We start from the raw sequence: 17,504 nt of genomic DNA on the forward strand, positions 1-17,504 counted from the left end.
CCACTCTCCCTCCCTGCTTTCACTCCCACCTCCTCTACCTCCCTCCACTGGACTCAAACGCTACTAACCCCGGTAGTTCAGCTATAATCAGTCTGTCAGCCAAAGGCATAGAGAGCAAAAGCTTTGATTTCCCACTACAACCACACCGGGACAGATAACGGAACGATCTCTTTGCGGTACGTACACAACGGGTTGAAGTAAAAGTCGTGTGAATTGTGTCTTATTCATAAAATATGTCTTGGTTTATAGCCGTTTAAATTCTACGTTACCTGTGGAAATGCATACATGCGGCATAACGATATTAGGCTAAATGTATCGCTTCGGTGTGAGAAGGAACAAATTATCTTCCGTTATGTGGCAAGATGAGCTTTTCTTCATCTGGTGGGTTTAGTGAGGTAAAGGGAGGCCGCGCTGAAGCTGTGTTACTACGGCGACCTTAGCGGTATAAACGTCGGAGAAATAACGGTTTTTGTGCGGCTCGTTAATGCCGCGTAGTGTGACGTGCCACATTTTCGTTTTCGTAACCGAAGAGCCGGTGGGCGCAGGTGTAGCGGTTACCCCCGATCACATTGACTTTTTATGCTTTGAATCGACATTTCACTGCTTGGTTTTGGGTGTCACAGCTGAGGAAGCCGGACCGGTAACCGTGTTGCCGTGGCCGCTCTCCCACCGGCTTCCGCTCAGCAGCGAGGATGTAATTAACACCTGGGCTGGGAGGCTGATAGTGGGGTGGGGGGTTTAACCCACTTTAGCTGTGCCCACCTCCTGTTTCACTGACAGAGAAAGTGAAGCTACTCACTTTGACAGGCAGGCGAGCTTTTGCAAAACATGATCATGCAAAATGAAGAGAGGTGTAAAAATACCTGTGCCGCTCCTGCTACATAACACACATTAGAGGAAAATTGTATTCACTTTTCTGTTCACCCCCTTCATCCTTGCAAAAGCCTCAAACTCCTCCAGGGCGGCACATAAGGGAGCATTTAACTGCTGAGCAAGATGAAAAGCAGACATTCAAACTTAAAGTAATGCATGCTTTTGAATGTATCAGCTTTTTTTTTTCTTCTCACAGTTGCCAGTTAGTTTCCTATTTAGGTTATGATGAGGTCTAGCTGTGTTATAAAGCAGGCCTGCTGCCTTGAAATTATTGATGAGGTGAGCCGTCCTTGGGTATAGGGTGACATCCAATTCTTTCCAGTGAAATGAATGTACCTTTTTGGCTTTAATGATAAGAACAGTGTCCCTTGTGTGAAAGATTTAGACTGCACTGAGGTCTGCAGCCTTACAGCTAGGTAAAATCCTGTAAGCCTGGTCTACTAAATGTCACTGATGTATGTTGATGCACTAGTGGGAATATGCTGTGCTCACTGTATTCTGCAAACTGTAACCAAATACCTTAATGCTTTATTTGGCTTTCTTTCTGAGGTAAGTCCACTCACAGTAGAATTATTATTTGCCTGTGAAGGCTGCAGGAAAGCTGAGATCGAGACAAAACTGAGGAGACACAAGAGAGAGCCCCAGGTGAACTTGGAAACTGGGCCACCAAGGACACTAGTGGTGCCAAAGAAGTCACTAAACCCTACACCACCTCTTTGTGCTGTAAGACAGACTTTACTTGTTATTCTCCGATCTACTGCAACAATGCAGTAGATCAGTAGATTTTTCTTAATGGATAATGTAGAGATCCTGTAGCAGCTTTCACTGGTTGTAAGTGGAGATTGTGAGAGTTTTCATCAGTAGGCATTAGGTTTATAATCCCGATGCTGTAGGGAAGAGGGAATAGAAATCAGATTCATCTCTTGACACCACTTATTTCAAAAGCTTGGTAAAGGCACTAAAACTGTGAATTTTATAAATAATCATACAGCTGTTAGTACAGATAAACATTTGAAATAATTGATGTAACAAGCATATACAAGCTAAAGTTCAGGTACAGCTCAAAGGGTCTTGATGGTGGACTGAAGACAGTACCTAGACATTTGTACATTTTTAATGTATTTTTTTTGTCCTTTTGGTTTATTCCGTGAGTTCAGGGTCACCACAGCGGATCATTGTCCGCATGTTGATTCGGCACAGTTTTTACGACGCAACCCTCCCCAATTTCTACTGGGCTTGGACCGGCACTGCACAGCTGGGGATGGGAATGGGCTATTGGGGGTTCATTGTCTTGCCCAGAGACACTTCAGCATATAGCCGAGCCCGGGGATCGAACCACTTACCTGTGGTCCGTGGACGACCGCCTTTACCAACTGAGCTACATAAGACAAACTAATGGCTCCAAAAGAAATATACCAGCAGACCTATGTTAAAGCAAACGTCTGTGCTCTCAAATTACAGAGATGTAGTTTACAATGAATAGAGCACTAAAATGTTCCTCAGTGCTGTTGCGTGTGTTAAACAGACCAGTTTGTAAGGTAGCTGGACTGGTAAGAACAGCCTCTTCACTGAGCTTACATTGCACTTTTATCCAAAGCACTTTATAATGTTGCTTTTCCATTTACATACACAATCCCACCTCCATCGAACCACTGACCCTGTGGTCCATGTACTACTGCCTTACCAACTGAGCTACAGCAACAATGTGATTTTTTTTTTTTTTTTTTTTTCATTTCTTTGATGTCATTTCAAATAGCCACGGTCATGTGACTCGAGAGCTGACACTTTGCTTTGTCAGTAGCTGCTCTCTTCCGCCTGTCATTCACCAAACTCACTGTCATTCAGTCAGCAAGACTTTTTCTCTTTGGTACTTGAGGACAAAGAGGCAGATATGCTGGACTAGATAAGGTATTCTTTTCTGTGCTTGATTTGAATGAAAGGAATATAAATTTGCATTGCACTTTGCATAGGAAATAAACTCCGGGCACATTTATGTCTAGATTTTCAATATCTGCAGGTTTAAATCCATCTTTCTGTAGGCTAAATTGTTGTACCTTTTGAGACATGCTTTAAAAGAGATTAGTTGAGGCAAGTAGTGACATGTATGCTTTTCATTCGCATTATTTCTGCTTTTATTTATTCCAGCAACATTATTTGAAAGAAAATACTTGGATCGCACTGTGATTTACTTATAAACTGAATACATGCATTCATCTGTCAGTCAATCTGCTCAAAAATGTTAGACTAAAGCTTTCAGAGTTTGAAAAAATATGAGATGATATGTACATTTTGTAGCTACCATCCTAATATTACAAAGTTTAGTGCGAAAATGCACAGTACATATTTGATATTGTGAAACTAAGTTTCTGCTTTGCTTATATCAGAATCCTTGTCAATAAGGCAGTGATTATTGCCTCATTGTTTAAGTGGAAATGATGTGCAAGGGTTAGAATGGAGCTGTTATCTGTCTCTAAGGCAATACCTGGAGTTACTGCTAGCTCTTTAATCAAGTGTGCCCACTGGTTGGGTTAAGTTCTAAGTTCAAGGTTCTGACTTGCACAATCACCAGGTCTATTGTTTACTCATCAGTGCTTATCTGCTTTAGAGGTATGAACCTAAAATATGACCTTTCTGTGAATGTGTGTGAAAGATTTTAAAGTTGCTTGTGGATTAATTTGATTAGTTTTTTTTTTTTTTTTTTTTTGTCACTTTTGATGAATGGTTTAGTCTGGTTAATCACATCTGGTTAGAATTAACTTCTTTATTAAACTGGTGAATGGAAAAATCACTATGCATTGAAAAATTACTTTAAAGTGATCTAGTGGTGTGATTATGTGAAGCCTGGAGAAAGAAATAATCAGTTCCCCCGCAGATTTTCTGACAGTCACTGTCTGTGCACACTGGGGCTAATTGTTTTCATACAGACTTGAATTGTTAAGACAAGATACGACAGCCAGGCTGTGGCCGTGGGTCAAATAAAAGCCCTGGTGCTGACAAAGTTGTATGGTGTAGATGAAATGAAGTGGACGACTTAAGCCGCAGGCATGCTAAAGAAGGAAGGGGATGTCACTTTGATGGGTAACTCAAGTAAAACTGGAGTCCTCTTTCCGACCCGTATATCCTCAGTCTTGTTACTAGCAGAATGTATATATGTAGAGAATAGGACTATATATGTAATAAAATTGTATGCGTCTGTAAATTATGGTTTAAAGTGAACTCAAAGTGCTGACTGTCAAAAACAGTGTTCAAGAGGAAGCAGTCACAGGAAATATGGAAGCAAAAGTAGCAAAGAACAAGCGGCCTCTGTGTTGGTCTGTTGAGAAAACAGTGGGGCCGATGAACAGTCAGTGGGAGATGAGTGACAGAGGTGGAAGACTGTGAAGTGTGAAGCGCTGAGAGAACACAGAGCCAACAGAGACCAGAGAAACGTCTCGCTGACCTGCTCTGAACCCCCCTCTCCTCCTCCCTCCTCCACCTCTGGAGCAGCGAGACAGGGCCTCAACTCCCCATACAAAGCAAACATCCTAGACTACAGCTGCATTCACACATGCTGAGATAAAGTTACCATAATCATCCATGCTGGGCTGTCTCTGTGGAAGTGGGCCTGAGGAACTAGGTTAACTGGTGTCGTATGCACTTGACAACGAAATCCACAAGTCAGCAATGATCTGAGATGAAAAAGCTGTGTTTGAGAGTCGTGACTCGTGACTGAGAGAAATGATGGGGGAGGGCTGGTGAGGAGGCGAGGAGGAGGCGGGATGCACAGGCATAGGCAGGATGTGATTGGTGAATGGAGGGGGTGGAGAGAGGAAAAGGGGAAATGGGAAACATCTTTTCACACTCTGGGCATTCTGTACTGTACCAAAAATAGGTAGACTCTTGGCTGCATCCCATATTTTATCTATTTGCTCTAAATTACTGTTCTAGCATATAGACAAAGGAGCTTGCCCTGGATGGCTCCAGTTTTACAAATACAAGCGCTTATGCATAAAACATGGGAGCTCAAGGACACACATAACATACAGATGTTCTAGAGGGGATAAATTTACCGGCCAAAGCTGTGCTTGGAGAGAGCTGTCAGCAGTGTTGCCGAGTCCTACAGAGTGGATCACTTTAACAATATACAACTACCTTGTGACCATATTTTACACTGGATGTGTGATTAGATTACAAAAAGAACACACTGACTTTCTGATTACTGTAGGACTAAAGCAATTAGTTTATCAGTGACACTGTCGAGATAGTTTACCAGTGGTTTGAGTAATTTTTCATTATTATTATTATTATTTTTTCCAGCTTTTCTGTTCTGAAAAGGAAGTTTCTTTCTTTATCTTATGTGATTTTAGAGTTTACCAGTTCTCCTCACATCCACAGTCCAAAAACATACATGTTTGGTTAATGGATGACTCAAAATTGCCTGTAGGTGTAAATGTGTGTGTTAATGGTTGTCTGCCTGTGTTTGTCTCTCTGTGTTGGCCCTCAGAAAGACAAGGGAAGATGTCCAGTTTGTATTCTGCCCCCCAATGACAGATGTGATAGGCTCCAGCCCCCCCCCTACCCTGAACAAGATAAGCGGTTAAGATGATGGATGGATTCTAATTAAATGTCTTTGGATTTAGTCTTTGTGTTTTCTGCTGGTTTTAATTGATTTAATCATGGCACACCTGCGATCCTACCTGTGATCAGTTTCTTATTGGAATTCCTGTGCGTGATCTTGAGCGGTATGATGAAATTATTGTTTTAATGGGTCTATTAGCTGTATGGAGGATACTATGGTATTTGGATTACTTGGACAGTGAGTTCTATGGCAACCATGTCTAAGACTTAAAACTTGTGTGTGTAATCTGAGCAATGTGGCACCAATGTGGCAAGAAAGTTGTACTGCCACACAGCCCACGCTTTCACTGGGCAAAGCATTTTCTCTGGAGGCTAATGTTGGCATATTTAGATGTATACAACTGGAAACGCTTTTTTGTTTCATTTTTTTAGTCCACTTTTTTGTTTATTGGGAGACTGTGGCTCAGGAAATAGAGCAGTATCCCACAGTTCCAAGGATTTTGGCTCATTTTTCAGCCTCCTGTCACCTGTTGAAGTGTCCTTGAGCAAGACACTGAGGCATGAGTTAGTTGCTCCTGGTAGGTGCAGGCCATCTGCATAGCGGCTCCCCCATTCTCTGAGTAAGTGTGTGTGAATGGGTGAATAAGAAGCACTATAATGCTCTTTGGGTAAGAAACCGCTAAATAAGCTATTTTTTTTAACTGCACATTTACATACCACACTAACACTTCCATCTCACACCTCACAAAAAAAAAAAAAACATAAAGCAGCACTTGTGATTATTGTTTTAATTTGGGTTACATCACCTTTTTTTAAAAAAATCACCTCATCCTGCCATATTGATCACACCACCGTGGCTTTGTTCATTTTTGACATTTTACAGACCAAAGCATTAGTTGAGAAAATAATTAATAATCCAAATCCATTGGTTCCTGCTTTAATTAACTCATTGATTTTTTTTTTTTTATTTTTTTTTTTCAGGGAAGGTTTGCAGTTTATTTTCGGTAGTGTATTAGCTTGTTTCTAAAAGCAGGACTATGTTTTAATATTTGTGGAACAACATTGCTCAATTATATGTTTGTACTGATCCTCCATTTTGGTGGAACATTTCTGTGAAGGAGTTTTTATTAACAGGTCCTATGTAATTTTATTTTATTTTTTTTACAGATATCCCTTAACTTGAAATAGCAAGTACTGCACAGACACACGTGGACAAAAAATAATCTGACCACATAGGCCAACTTGGACTGCAACAAACAATAGACAAGGACGACCAGCAAGTAAATAGCTAACAGATAGGTTGAAACTTTGCCCAGCTGGGGATTGAGATAAATGGCTGACAAGAAGATCAGGTAAGATTAGAATGTTAAATGACTTCAAATGTTTGCACTAATCAAGTAGCACTGTAAACTTATATTTATCTAGTAACTTTTTATATTTTTTCTCTTTTTCTCTTGTCATCACCCACATCAAGTTTGCCTGCTAAATTAATCAATGGGGGGATTGCTGGCCTAATTGGAGTGACCTGTGTGTTTCCTATTGACCTGGCCAAGACTCGCTTGCAAAACCAGCAAAATGGATGTCGCCTTTATACCAGCATGTAATAAAATTTGTTTTTTACTTTCAAAAGCTACAGACACAACTCATCAGTTGGAGGAACCAGCTTGTCATCAGAGTCCTAGGTAGCACATACAAATAACATGCCAATTGTTGTGTGTTTCAGGTCAGATTGCCTTATTAAGACCATCCGGTCAGAGGGGTATTTTGGGATGTATCGAGGTAAGTTTTTAACTTTATCCGGTGATTCTTTTAAATTAATCTTTGGACTCAGTGAAGTGCAGGACCTGGTTAAAAAAAAAAAGAGAAACTCAAAGCAGTGCAGAAACCCGGGATTCTCACTTTCAGTTGCATATCAAATACAGGGACCTGTGTCTCACTGGTACAGGCAATTATCTGGGCAACCCTTCCACTGTAGACTGCCTCATTCTCTCTTTCTCTGTCTTCTATTTTGTCTTTAATTTCCTCGCCCTTCTCTCTTTCCTGCTCTCTGTCCTTTCCATCCTCCCAGGAGCAGCAGTAAACTTAACACTAGTCACGCCGGAGAAAGCCATCAAATTGGCTGCCAACGACTTCTTCAGGCATCACCTCACTAAAGATGGGTGAGGCATAGAAGTGCTGAAAGGCTGACTGACACTCACTCACTCCCCTCATTTACACAGTGATTAACCATCATGTTTAACCTGGCACCTAGCAGCCTGTATTGTCACCAAGGTTCCAGTTAATCCTCAATCGTCCTGTCATCTCCACTACAGCACCAAGCATTTCACAGCAGTTTGTTAAATGTCTGGTTTACTACTTTGCGTCAGAACAGAAACTTTTCCGAAAATACCATAACCTTGTGAAATTCATACATAATGATATCACACAAACATTAGCAACTATCATAGTGTTTCTCACACCAAGCACCTATTGTCCCCTATGAGAACTGTCTGTATAGATCTGTCTAAAGGTTTTTGTCTCCATCTCTATGGTGACAAACATTCAGGCTGATGAATGATTGACTTGTCTGGCTGAACCACTCACCTTGTGAATTATTAATCTGCCCTTGTGCCTGACATGTTGATATGGAAGACAAAGATTAGCATTACGAGCACAGATGGTAACAACTCCTTTTTGGGAATAAAGATGTCTGACTCCCACACAGACAATCTCGTGCATGCTGTTATCTGAGTTTCTTTTTAACCTTTTTTTTTTATCTTTTCAGGAAGCTCACTCTGTTCAAAGAGATGCTGGCTGGGTGCGGGGCAGGTACATGCCAGGTGAGTGAGTGAGGTGCTCCTTTAATTGCATCCTCCTTTTCTCCATCTGGAACTCCTGCCTCTTACACTGCAATTGTCAGCTCACGAACAAACCGCTCATTTGTCTCTACCCGCAGCTAGAATCAGCCATGGCCATGTTTGATTGAGAGGTGGCAGCTAGGTGGAAACATGCTTGCAGGTTCTATTATCTGTTAATGGAACGTGAGCTGTAAGGTTGGATTATCATGAATGAATTTTAATGACTGAAATTCTGTCCTATTAGCAGGGGATACTCTGAGAGTGAGATGTGAGTGATCAGATACAGTAAGATGTTGTGAGAGTGCTTGCCCATGTGTACTAAGAGAGTGAGTCAGGGGGGAAATGCTTGTCAATGAGGGCAAAGGCCTCAAGTTCAAGGAATGTGATTAGATTAAAAGTAGCAGACCTTGGATTAAGATTGCAGCATTGCTATCTCACACTTAATCCAGTTAACTTCTTACTACTATATGGATGAGAGAGGAAAAGAAGACTTATGTGTAATCATGCCTGTAGATGTGTACTGCACATCTCTCTTGTAATCAACTCCAAACTCTATCAAATTATTTAAATTCACTTGGTAGCAAATTGTAGCTAATGTGTTCATAGCATGTATATCCTGACACTGTACCTGCTTTGTTGTAGGTTATTGTCACAACTCCTATGGAGATGTTGAAAATCCAGCTCCAAGATGCTGGGCGACTTGGTAAGGAGAAATGAAATCCAGATGGTGGTTAGCAAAGAATGAGCTACAGTTAAAACTGGTAAAACATTGGCCTCACGTGGTCATGTTGGAGATTACAGCATCTTTATTCTGCTTTGTTCCTACTGCTATCGTTTTAAAATGTCTGCCCATGGATCTTTGTTGAGATTCCAGTAGATTTATGCAAACCTTTTCATTTTGCTTGTTGTGCTTTTGTAGCGGCTCAAAGGAAGCTTATGCCAGAGATGGTGGCAGCAGGTACTGTGGAGGCGAAGTCCCAAACAGCCATGCAGCTCACAAGGCAATTACTGAGGGAAAAGGGCATTGCTGGGCTGTATAAAGGCCTTGGTGCCACATTGCTCAGGTACAACAAAGCTACTAGTCTGGTGGAAGTTTTAAAAACCAGCTGTTGTTCTTCTTAACGCTTACTGTAATCATCACTCTTATATTCCTTTTTTGTAGGGATGTTCCTTTCTCTATCATCTATTTCCCCCTTTTTGCCAATTTGAATAAACTGGGGAATAGAGGCGCAGACGGCCCTGCTCCGTTCTACGTGTCGTTTATATCAGGCTGCGTTGCAGGTAGCACAGCGGCTGTTGCTGTCAACCCTGTCGATGGTGAGAAGTGACACTATTGTGGCAGTATTACAACAATGCGCTCACTCATGATGTTACCGTATATATTCACCTAGGGTTCTGTGTGTTGCAGTGATAAAGACCAGACTGCAGTCCCTGAACAGAGGGAGCACAGAGGACACGTACAGTGGAGTGACTGATTGTATCAGGTGACTTCATTATGCCTTTACTGGACACTGTGTGTAGTCCACCACGGTATTTACAGTACTGACACAAAACTAGTTCTTTCTGTGTGTATCGGATTCTATACTGAACTTTCATTTGCTCTGTAGGAAAGTCTTACGCAATGAGGGTCCATCAGCCTTTCTGAAAGGAGCCTACTGTCGAGCCTTGGTCATTGCACCGCTGTTCGGCATTGCCCAGGTCGTCTACTTCCTGGGCGTGGGTGAATTGATCCTCAGCTTCTTGCCGAAAAAAGACAACTAAGAAGCACCTCCTTTCTCTGCCTTTCCATTCCATAATTCATTACACCAACAATGTGAAGATTCATCTCATTCTGAAAGAGGGTTTCGATTGGTCGAAGCATGACCAGTCAGTAACTTCTGTTTTACATATGTTGTGTTGAATGTTGAACTAGTTTAGGAGGGAGCCTTTGTTTGCCAAGCTGCCTATAGTGGCACACTAAATTCCAAGAGGTGGGCTCAGTTGGCACTCTGGAAATTAAGCCAGATATATCAGTTGAATATTTTAACAAAATTATTTTATGATTACCACATTTTTCTGTGTTTTTAAATATGATTGTTGAATTCTCAAAGTAGCTGCTGCAGTTCTCCTTATGATTCAGTACCTAAAATTTTCAAACAGCATTAGCCTCTGAATGACAGGTTAGACTATATAGAAAATGATGAGCCCCAACTAGCAAAATAATATGCTCATATCTTAATTTGAAATATATATTTAACCAGAGACCTTTGCTCTGGTTAAATATTTATTAAATGCCATTAGACAATGACATTCCTTGTGTCTTAAAAAACAACATGTATAGAATCAGCGCAACCTATATGGTTCTGTTTCAGACACAGACCCAGGGAATGTGTTGACATGATACCAGCACAGCCCATAATCTTTCCTGAGAAGCCACATCCCTTCCTGTAAGTGGTTGTAATGAACTCAGCCATTCAGCTCTGAGCAGACTTTGATTGCTTCGGCTTTTTAAGTAGATCAGGTTCCATCTGATATTTAATGCAACCACAATGGCTCGACTGTTTTGCCTCTGTGAAAGACAGCTCTGTCTCCTGGTCACGCACCAGACTGAAAAGACAAAATGCGAGCATTATGCACTACCCAACAACATGTACACATGGTTTAACCTCAACACCAAATCACAAAAAACCCAGCTTATTTGCATGTAAATTTGTTCGTATGGGTTGAAACTGTCATGCATGCTTTGCTTGTGGTCAGGTGTTTTTGTCTTCGAGGGGTGATGGCTAACATCTGCTGTGACATCACTAATTGTATAACAACCAAAAGTATAGGGCACTTTGAAATTTCTGTTGAGAGAGAGCAGTGCAGTTTTCTTTGTGCAGTTCATTGTGGATTCAGCATTAGCTTTAAACACTAGATGAGCGTTTAGCCAGATTATCAGTAGGTATTCAGCAATTGTGATGAGAATCGGTCAGACATCACCTCCTAAGGCATCATCTTTGTGAATCCAGGAAGACCATAACTGGAATAGGTCATCTCCCCTTAGATCCAGATATTATTATTATTGTTTACAGATGAGTTCACATTCTATTTGTTCTTTATCAGAATTTGAATTCAGTGGCAAGACCCAAAGAGCTAATGAAAACCTTTCTTGATCTGAAAATCAAACTAATGTGTTTGCAGCAATGTGATTTTTACCAAACATCTTTACTTGTTTGCTTTAAGCTGCTTGGGAAAGCAGCCTGTATCTTATTTATGCATCACAACACTGAAGCCCTGTTATTGGTTTATCTCTCCGGAGATCAAGGTGACTTTGATGTGTATTATCCAATCACATTCCTTACTTGCTCCCACTGTTCAAGCAGCTAATCCATTGTACTGTAGATGTGCCACTACAGCAACTTTTCAATGTATTATTTGTGGGAAGGAAATCTATTTATCAATATTCCTTTCTACAGGCAGTATAGCACTATATATTTGTATGTTTTTTCTGTGTCAAATTCTCCACCTTAACTAATGTACATATATATATGATATGAATTTTATGTTTTAGGATTTATTCTTTGTTTTGGATATGATGGCTTATTTGCACACCTACCTCTCCAGCTACCCTCTCAATCCATATTGTGGTGATTTTATGTTATGATAATGTGGACATATCAAATGAAGGAACTTGTTTTAAGGCAACAGAAATCATTTGAATTTAAATGCATTATGATGGTGAAATCATAATAGAGAGGTTTTTTTTTTTTACTATATGCAAAGGGGAACACTGGTGTAGATGTTTTTGTTGGAGGTGCCATTTCTCCTGATCTATTGGTCAAGTCTGTGGGTCAGCTCATTTGCCTGGTTCCTAAAGTTTAATCAGCTAGGACCAAATGGAGCATCATAATGATAATAGAGATGCTGTTAGTTTTAGGCACAAAAAAAAACTGGCATAACGTTACAGTTCTGGAAATGAAATAAAGTGAAGCAGTGAACTAGGCCAACAGAGACTTGCTGACATCAGATCTCACTCATCTGTCTTTTTAAATGGTGCCCCCTGAATGAGGTGGCTGCAATATGGCAATGGCAGCAGTGACTAAGGCTGTTCCAAATGAATCACGTATTAGTAAATCTTAGCATTATCAGTTTTTTAACTCAAAGCCATAGGTCAGGCAGGGATTTAACCCTGTGCTAGACATTGACTGGCACCTCCAGCCATGTTGACAGATGACAAGCGTAGCCACAGGAAATCAGCGAAAACACCTGCCTATTCATGTGAGCTCATCTTTAAAAAAATACTGTTAGACATTCCACTTTATCCTTTATATGCTCTTATTATGATCCACATGCCTATTTTTGTGTTGTTGAGATTATTGTTATGATTTTTTTCAACCCCCCCTAAAAACTGTTTCTGGTTAATTCTTTAAAATGTTGTGCAAGTGATTTTGTTTTATTTAGCGGCTTTTTTCACTGACCTTGTGCATTGTGTGTGTGTGTGTGTGTGTGTGTGTGTGTCCGATTGTGTTGTGCTGTAGTTGATGTGTACTTGTTAGTGTGACAGTGCAGTGTTTTTCTCTTTAATTGTCAGACCCACCCTCTCTCCTTTCTTTCCATACATTTCTTACACTCCTTTGTCATGTACTCTCCCCAGCAGCCACAGCTGGGGTGCAGGTTAATGCAGAGGACCTTCTAAAACACCAAAATGCTTGACTTAGAGTGTATACAATCAAAGGAAGCACAAAGGATTATTAGGCACAACAAACCACATGGTCCACTTTGAATAGTCAGATGATGTCCTTGAAAAACAAAATGTTTATTTGGCACAAAAGGTCTGGTTTATTTAAGTGGGCATTTGAGAGATTAACTTTTCAGTCTAGTATGAAATTTTATCGATGTGCGTAAAACTTGATGCATTGGGCTGAGATGACAGGTCACAATAAGAGAAGTGTTGAGTCCACTATGTTGCCCATCAGCAGTTACTCACAGTATGTATATTGCCTACATATTCTAAATGAATAGGATATAAGAATGTAACTTAGATATTATTAGATGTATTATAACTATAGTGAAGAGTTTATTGCAATCTAATCTGAACAATTCTGCTTTACACGTTCACAAAAAAAAACTAAAGTACCAGCTCACTGATATGCAATAAGTAGATGCCACAGAGATATTCACTAGAATAAAATAATCAGAAAGAACACTGGACACAACCTGTCAATCACAACACCACACAATATCAGAATAATACAACCTGGGACCTTGGAGACCTTCTGGTGTCTCAGTTCTCTTCTGTTCTCTTCCTCCAAGAGGAATTGTGCATTATAGCACTTTAAAACAAAGACCCCAACCCCACTGGCCATCTGCATTACAAGACGTCTCTGTGATATAGAGGGTGTTTATGAATATATGTAGTAAATGACACTTGTCCTACACATTATTTACAGTGCAATGGAAAAAATGATTGTGTTTCCTGCCACAATTTGCTGTTCAATAAATTGACTGTCACAAAATCGTCTGTTGCAGTTGTCTGTGGTTAGCGTTACACTGTCCTACACTCATCATTGTATCTGTTTTCAGGGTCCAGTAGTCATGTAAAAAAATGAAAAAGAAGTGACGCTGCTGGTTTTGTGTGTAATAGTGCTATGAAAACCAAACGGCATGGAAATGTTTTGGAAAGGACACTGTGGCTCCTCCTGACACAAAAAAACAGCTGAGGCTGTTGTAACTTGATGAGTTTTCTGCCTTGTGCAACCACCAGGAGTCAGTGTGGGGTTGTAGTAGAGCTGTTGTCCTGCTGTGAAGAGGATTGGGAAACGTGTCAAAAGTTTCATACACTATACTACAGGTGCAGGGCTAGGGTGGCGTGGCAGTAAATCACAGACTCCAATCTTATTATTCGTTTAACTTATTCTTATTCTCTTATTCTTATGCTTATTTCTATTTCCTGCAGCACAAAAGCATTTTTGAAATCTTTTGTTTTCACGTGTTAAAAAACAGGTTTCTAAATATGGAAAAAATATTTTGATCACCTGATATTTGGGCTTATAATACTCATGAGATTCTTGTTTGTTTTAGCACAACTGATGTTATGACTTGAGTTTATAAATTATTAAACCTGTTTTGCTTACTAGGTATTCAACATTTCTGTTGATAGCATTTGTTTCTAGGTTGCTATTTTGCAGCATTCAGCAGCATAATTGCATCATGGCACCTTCTCTCACACACATGCATGTTTAATGCTCTACACGGATCAGCTACAACATTAAAAGCGCCTGGTGGTGAAAATGTGGTGGAAAGGGTCAGCCTGGAAAAAAGGTTAATGTTGGTCATGACTGGCCGGCATTACAACACAAAGTGCATCACAACTTGCTGTGTATGGGGCTGCATAGTCACAGAGAGATCAGAGTGGCCATGTCCACCACAACATTACACCACCAGGTGCTTTTAATGTTGTAGCTGATCAGTGCGTAGGTCTTTGTTTGTGTCTTATTTCAGCCATAGTGAGATTTGGTTTTGAAGTTTGTGTCTGTTTGAGAGACTCCTTTATTACACATATCTACTCCAGTGCTTACACACGTAGCAGATTAGCCAAAGGCTCCGTTTATCACAATGACAAGACTTTGAAATATAAAAATGAGCACCAGACACTGTTGCTCATTCAAATCCCTTTCATGTGTCATGTCTTAAGCTTCCACCATGAACTATTGTTACCCTTTTATGCTTTCAAGCAAGGGGTGGGGTGAGGGGTGGAGGAAGGGGTCCTTTTAAGTTAAGCCTAAAGGATGGAGGCAAGGGGAAATCCAAAGGTGGAGACAGTATAGAGCCACGGATGGAAGAAGCAGAGAGCTGGAGGAAATGAGGGGATGGTGGTGATGTGTATATAGGCCACTAAATCAATGGGAATCAGGTTTTTGAAGGGGAGAGAAGGAGGTATTTATAGATACTAGTGGAGACAGATGCATCAGTGACAGGCACAATGATGCTGGGAGCACAGGAGAGGAAAATCTGGGAATAGACTGTGGTCAAATTAGCCTGCAGAGAATTCTCCTAACAAATGGCAAAAGAGCCTCAGTAGTGAACAAATAGCATGGAGCGAAGTGCAAAACAAAATATAATCAAATGGAAATGAGTGCAGGATGCTTTGAGAAAATGACCTTCCCTGTTCTATTGACAAAATGCAGGCAAACTGTTGCGGTGTTGCAAATGCACACAGCATTTACATCTATAGTTCTACTCATATCGTATTAAATTGTAATATGTAATATCCGAGAGCCACATGACTGAATGGAATAATAGCCTTCTATTTTACAGGCTCGTAGGGGGAACCTGCACATTTATTACTCAGGTACTTTCAGAGCCTCTAACAGGCTGTGAAGTACAATAAATCATTACGGACTGCATGAATGCGTTGTTAGGATTTTAGGTCAGATGTTATAAGTTGTTGAGAATGCGCTATAATCATTTCCATTTTAAAATCACAGATTACTTACACAACATCGTCTTAATCATTTCTGCCTCATGGCATTGTGGTAATGCTACTTAAGTGCTGTTGTTTTAATACCTGTTATGGCTCATGCCATTTATTTTATAATGTTCCTACTGCTGGCAAGACTTTCTGTCACAAATTAGAACTTTGCTCTAAGAGCAAGATGGAAAATCATTGAAGAAATTGTTTTAAATAGCTTTGTGCCTGGAGATTTGAGGACTAAGTCAAGGTCATGGACAACATGTTCCTTCCTCGACTTTCAGAGCTATGTATGTGTGATGTAACATAGCCTGAATATTGAGGGGTAAAATTATTTACATCTCATTTCTGCATTTAATTTGATAAATATTTGCATAGCAAACAACACTTTGCATCAAAACTGGTAGGATGCACCCAATTACTCCTTGAGAGCTCTTAATCTCAGGCTTTGTCCATAATACGGTCAATTAAGTCACATAAGACAGTGTCCTGAATGTGAGACCATCTGACCACCATTTGTTTAAGGGATATGGATATGCAGCAGGTGGGGTATGATGTAGTGACAGTGCCAGATGGGTTTCACCTTATAGCAGTATGTAATGACACCACAAAGAGATTTAATTAGACTTTACAAACTGATAATTTAAAACATGACACTGGAACAACGCTATGTTGTTACATTTATGATAAATAGGCTGGAATGCGGTTTTATGCATTGCTCAAACGATTAGTGATCAAAATAGTTAATTAATCATAAAATGTGGTGTATTTGGATTAAACCATGCAGCAGTAAACAAGACAGCTATAATTAGCTCAGTGAATACAATATTAAAATGCATCTTGCTCTTTAATGAATGATGAATTATTGCTGTTTTATGATTCTATTTCATTTCATATTACATATTTTGTGATTGTCTTTTAACATCCTAATAGCACAACTTGGATATATATATATATATATATATATATATATAATATAGCACTCTGAAAGAACCCATGCTGCATTTGATTGCTTTGATTGGGCTAATTGTGTACTTTTAACTATAATTTTCAATGCATGACTTACCACTAATTTCTACTTCTTCCACATTAAACATTCTTATTGCACCACTAGACTGGAGAACTGCCTTTGATGCTTAGGTGGGTTAGAATTGCATTGCTCAATGCAAAAATATTGCAATTAATGAATGAATTAATCAAAGAATCACACGTGGCTGCAGAGGCAAGGACTTCTCAAGTCACTTTTCCCCTTTTGTCCTCTGAGCCACAGTGAACTGATGGTTATTAGAGAGAGAGTGAAGCAGGCAGCGAGAAAGAAGGAGAGAAGAGAGGGAGAGAGATAGGGGGAGTCTCAAACTGGTTAGCCTACCTATCCACTAGGAGGAGAGGAGACGCTATTGAGGAGCAACAAAACAATAAACAGCTACTACTACAAACCACATCAGCGGAGTTGACGATACGCGCCAGAGGAGTACCAACACAGTACCTGAACACAACGCCATCGCATTCGCCTCGGAGTGAAGTAAGAGCCATGTATCTGAACAGGGAAGAGGACAATAGCAAAGGTAAGATCCGGCCAAGAATTGCCACTCTTTGCACAGATCATCCCGACACTTTCAAGGTGTTTCATTCGTGACCCGTTGTTTATCCGTGAGGTGAGGCTGGCTGACATGAAAAGCTGGGGATGGACTGTCACACATCCTGCGTTAACCTCCTCCTTTGGCACGGTCCGGAGATGCTGGTGAAAAGTGTGGGCTGTCATTATGTAATATCGGGGTAGTTAATTGCCTCCTAAGAGGATGCTG

General features: G+C 40.4%; 2 protein-coding genes across 3 annotated transcripts in view; both read left to right on the plus strand.

Moving 5' to 3' along the window:
- Positions 1-26: 26 nt before the first annotated feature.
- Positions 27-12,411, plus strand: slc25a22a (solute carrier family 25 member 22a). Of its 2 annotated transcripts, none has more exons than XM_067500577.1 (11): positions 27-176; positions 6,598-6,782; positions 6,905-7,030; positions 7,154-7,209; positions 7,499-7,589; positions 8,195-8,249; positions 8,910-8,970; positions 9,187-9,331; positions 9,430-9,584; positions 9,676-9,751; positions 9,875-12,411. In XM_067500577.1, the coding sequence occupies exons 2-11, from the start codon at positions 6,763-6,765 to the stop codon at positions 10,026-10,028; spliced, it is 939 nt and encodes a 312-aa protein (XP_067356678.1). In that variant the 5' UTR covers positions 27-176; positions 6,598-6,762; the 3' UTR covers positions 10,029-12,411. The 2 variants fall into 2 exon arrangements, with proteins under 2 accessions (XP_067356678.1, XP_067356677.1); XM_067500576.1 differs by lacking the exon at positions 27-176 and adding an exon at positions 2,637-2,781.
- A 4,566-nt stretch (positions 12,412-16,977) lies between these two features.
- Positions 16,978-17,504, plus strand: part of syt7a (synaptotagmin VIIa) — a 77,267-nt gene continuing 76,740 nt past the window's right edge. The window contains exon 1 of the mRNA XM_067500658.1: positions 16,978-17,264. Within this exon, the coding sequence (XP_067356759.1) occupies positions 17,231-17,264 (34 nt within the window). The 5' untranslated portion in view covers positions 16,978-17,230. The remainder of the gene's footprint in view (positions 17,265-17,504) is intronic.

Source organism: Channa argus, chromosome 4 (assembly GCF_033026475.1).
Source record: "Channa argus isolate prfri chromosome 4, Channa argus male v1.0, whole genome shotgun sequence".
Classification (NCBI taxonomy): domain Eukaryota; kingdom Metazoa; phylum Chordata; class Actinopteri; order Anabantiformes; family Channidae; genus Channa; species Channa argus.